The sequence below is a fragment of the Fukomys damarensis genome, unplaced genomic scaffold (genome assembly GCF_012274545.1).
Source record: "Fukomys damarensis isolate Sample0158 unplaced genomic scaffold, DMR_v1.0_HiC HiC_scaffold_25, whole genome shotgun sequence".
Classification (NCBI taxonomy): Eukaryota; Metazoa; Chordata; class Mammalia; order Rodentia; family Bathyergidae; genus Fukomys; species Fukomys damarensis.
Window position 1 is genome coordinate 16,898,075 of NW_022900937.1, and position 3,128 is coordinate 16,901,202.

At 44.2% G+C, this 3,128-nt stretch overlaps 1 protein-coding gene across 1 annotated transcript in view; it reads right to left on the minus strand.

Moving 5' to 3' along the window:
* Mtfmt (mitochondrial methionyl-tRNA formyltransferase) overlaps positions 1-3,128 on the minus strand; it is a 15,437-nt gene that overhangs the window by 11,701 nt on the left and 608 nt on the right. The window contains exons 2-3 of the mRNA XM_033756055.1: positions 1,095-1,308; positions 381-424 (exon numbers count right to left, since the gene is read on the minus strand). Of these exons, the coding sequence (XP_033611946.1) occupies positions 381-424; positions 1,095-1,308 (258 nt within the window). The remainder of the gene's footprint in view (positions 1-380; positions 425-1,094; positions 1,309-3,128) is intronic.

Below are 3,128 nucleotides of genomic sequence, written 5' to 3' on the forward strand. Positions count from 1 at the left end.
AGAAGCGCTTTTATCATTAAGAAAATGAGCAAAGACCTGAGGAGTAAGAGACTAAGCAACACGGACAGTCATGAGTTGCTTAACAAAGGGGACACACATGGCAAGGTGATTCTGTTGTGCGAGGATCAGTGTGTGCACTTATACAAACTAAGACGGCTATGATGCCCCACGTAATCTTACAGAACCACCGACAGATACGCAGTCTGTTGTTTATCATTAAGAAAATGAGCAAAGACCTGAGGAGTAAGAGACTAAGCAACACGGACAGTCATGAGTTGCTTAACAAAGGGGACACACATGGCAAGGTGATTCTGTTGTGCGAGGATCAGTGTGTGCACTTATACAAACTAAGACGGCTATGATGCCCCACGTAATCTTACAGAACCACCGACAGATACGCAGTCTGTTGTTAACTGAAACATCACTGTGTGGCACACAACAGCTATGGAGAAGGTTTCTAGGCAGCAGGAAAATCAATATACAGCTCTTAGGGAAGGTAAATGCTCAGCAAACTGAACGCAAGGCACAAGGAGACCGGTGTGGCTGGAGCGGCAGGAACCAGGGGAGTTGCCATTTATTGAGACAAAGACTTTGGGAACCTTGAATGTAAGGTGCCTACTGGACATGAAAGCTGGGCTATGGGGGGGCTTGGTACTAGGGACTTGAAGTGAGGGCAGGGCTGAGCAGGAGAGACAGTCTGGGAGCGGTCAGCACATGGATATGGAATTTAAACAAGGGTGGGTAAAAGTCCATTGAGAGTTGTTTTTGTTTTTGTTTTTTTGTTTTTTTTTGAGATAGGGTCTCACTATGTAGCCCAGGCTGGCCTCGAACTCACAGCAATCCTCCTGTCTCAGCCTCTTGAGTGCTCAGATTACAGACGTACACCATCATGCCTGGCAATTTTTTTTTTCCAGTACCAGGAGTCAAACTCAGGACCTTGCGCTTATGAGGCATGCATGGCATTCTTAAGCCAAAAACCCTGCCCTTGATTTTAAAAGAATAATGCAAGCATACTTGAGTTCAAATTATGGCATTTTATTCTATTCATAAAGACCAAGGTCTCTCTACTGGATTTCCTTACAAATAAAACTTACTAGGGGAATTTAAGAATAAGAGCCTCACTCAAAAGCCGGCCAAATGAAGCCACCACTCCTACATCATATTCTCCAGAGCCCACATCAGGCCACTCGTACACCGGAAGCTGACACTGCACAGCGTACTGCTTCACTGGCACTCCTTTTGTCGATGGCGAGGGCACTGTGACCACCTCCAGCTTTTCAATTAACTTTTCCTCTTTGTTTTCCCTAAATTAGAGAGATTGGAAGAAAAGTATATCACTGTTAGGACTTTTTTTTTTTTTACTAGGGATCAAACTCAGGATGAGAGGCAGGCATGATCCCCAGTTCTGTGTTAGGACATTTTTACAGCTTAAACTCATGGAGCATTTAGTGTTAAATTACTAAAACCTGTGCCAACTGAGAAACTGACTTTTTATATTTTTATTTAATTCTCCCCCGCACCCTGCCACCATTCCCCAGTAGCACTGAGGCTTGAGCCTAGGGCCCCATGAATGCTTGAAAGCACTCTACCAGTACACGATACCCTCAGTGCCTTTTTACTATGATTGAGTCTCGCTAAATTGTTCATTAGCTAACCCTACTGCCTCAGCCTCCTAAATCACTAGCATTTTAATCTGTGTCCCAACACATCTAGCTTTACTTAAATTTAAAGAAATGCATACAGAAATATATAAAGCAGTTACTTTACACAATTGGGATATTACACATATGCTTCTGCATATGTTTTGGTTCTTTCCTTTTTTTTTTTTTTTGTTTGTTTGTTTGGTATTTTTGGTACCAGGATCAAACTCAGGACCTTGTGCTTTAGAGGCAGGCAAGGAGCTAAATCTCCAGCTGGTTCTTTCCTCTTAACAACAGTATGTCATGATAGGAGACTTCTAAAAATGAACTAACTACCATATGCTTGAACATTTCTAGAAGAATAAGAAACTGAAATCAATGCCTGACTCTGGAGAGAAAAATGGGAAATAGAAGCCAGCGCTGTAAGAAAACTTTTTACTGCATATCTTTTGAATCAATGACATTTTGTAATACAACCTTATGTTATTAAAGTAACACTGACTTGTTTTCTGCAGTAATGGGGACTTGGACCCAGGGCCTTGAGCATGCTCTCTAGCTATACCACTAGCCACAAATACTTTAAAGACAAAGGTACATACCATAGGCATCCTTCTATATGGTAGTACTTTTAGCATGCCTCATTCTTCTCACCCGCTGCAGTGTGCCAGTGCCCAGGAGCTGTACATTCATTGTGCTGGAGATCAAACCCAGGACAGTCTCCCTCTCTGCCACTGAGCTACAGCTTCACTGCAGGGGCTCTACGATTATTTATTAAATGGTACTGCATGCGGATACTGAAGACTTAGGAGAAAAGAATTATGCATCAAGGCACTAAAAGAAAGTTAAGGTGCAGTCAAGTGAATCACTAGTAAGACATGCATGTGGTGTATGGGAAACAGCAAGGTGCAGAGGGAATGCCCAGAGCACTTGGTGCGAAAAGGTGTGTCAAGGGCTGTGGATACAGGCGTGTGTGTATGTGTGGGGGGAAGAATACAAAAAACAAAAGGACTGATGAGGGATTCCATATATAAGGGAGGTCATGATGATGTTGACAGAAATGAATTGGGGCGGAGGAGTCAGAAAAACACCAACCCGGAATGGGGAAAAACAATGGGGGGGGTGAGGCAGAGCAGTACGTGCTGCCGCTTACCTCGGACTTTCAGTAAACAAGATTATGTTTTAAAAATTAAATATGGTTCTTCGAGGTCTGATTTATAAATGCATTCTTTTACAAATAGCTCGTTTGGAGATTGTGTCCCAGAAAACCGGAGCACGCTGTGCACCTGGGGAGGGGAGCGGAGGAGCAAGGGTGGGTGTGCAGGGGGCGCGCACACCCAGGAAGCCCAAGACCTGGGGCCCACAAACCAGACAGATGGGGCAGCAGGAGGAGCTGGAAAGTGGGGAGCTTTTAAGTCGGAGTTGGTTTTAGCCCTAACTGCTCAGGTGAGAAACTTGGGCAGAGGTGTGACCTCTGAGCCTGGGTTTCCG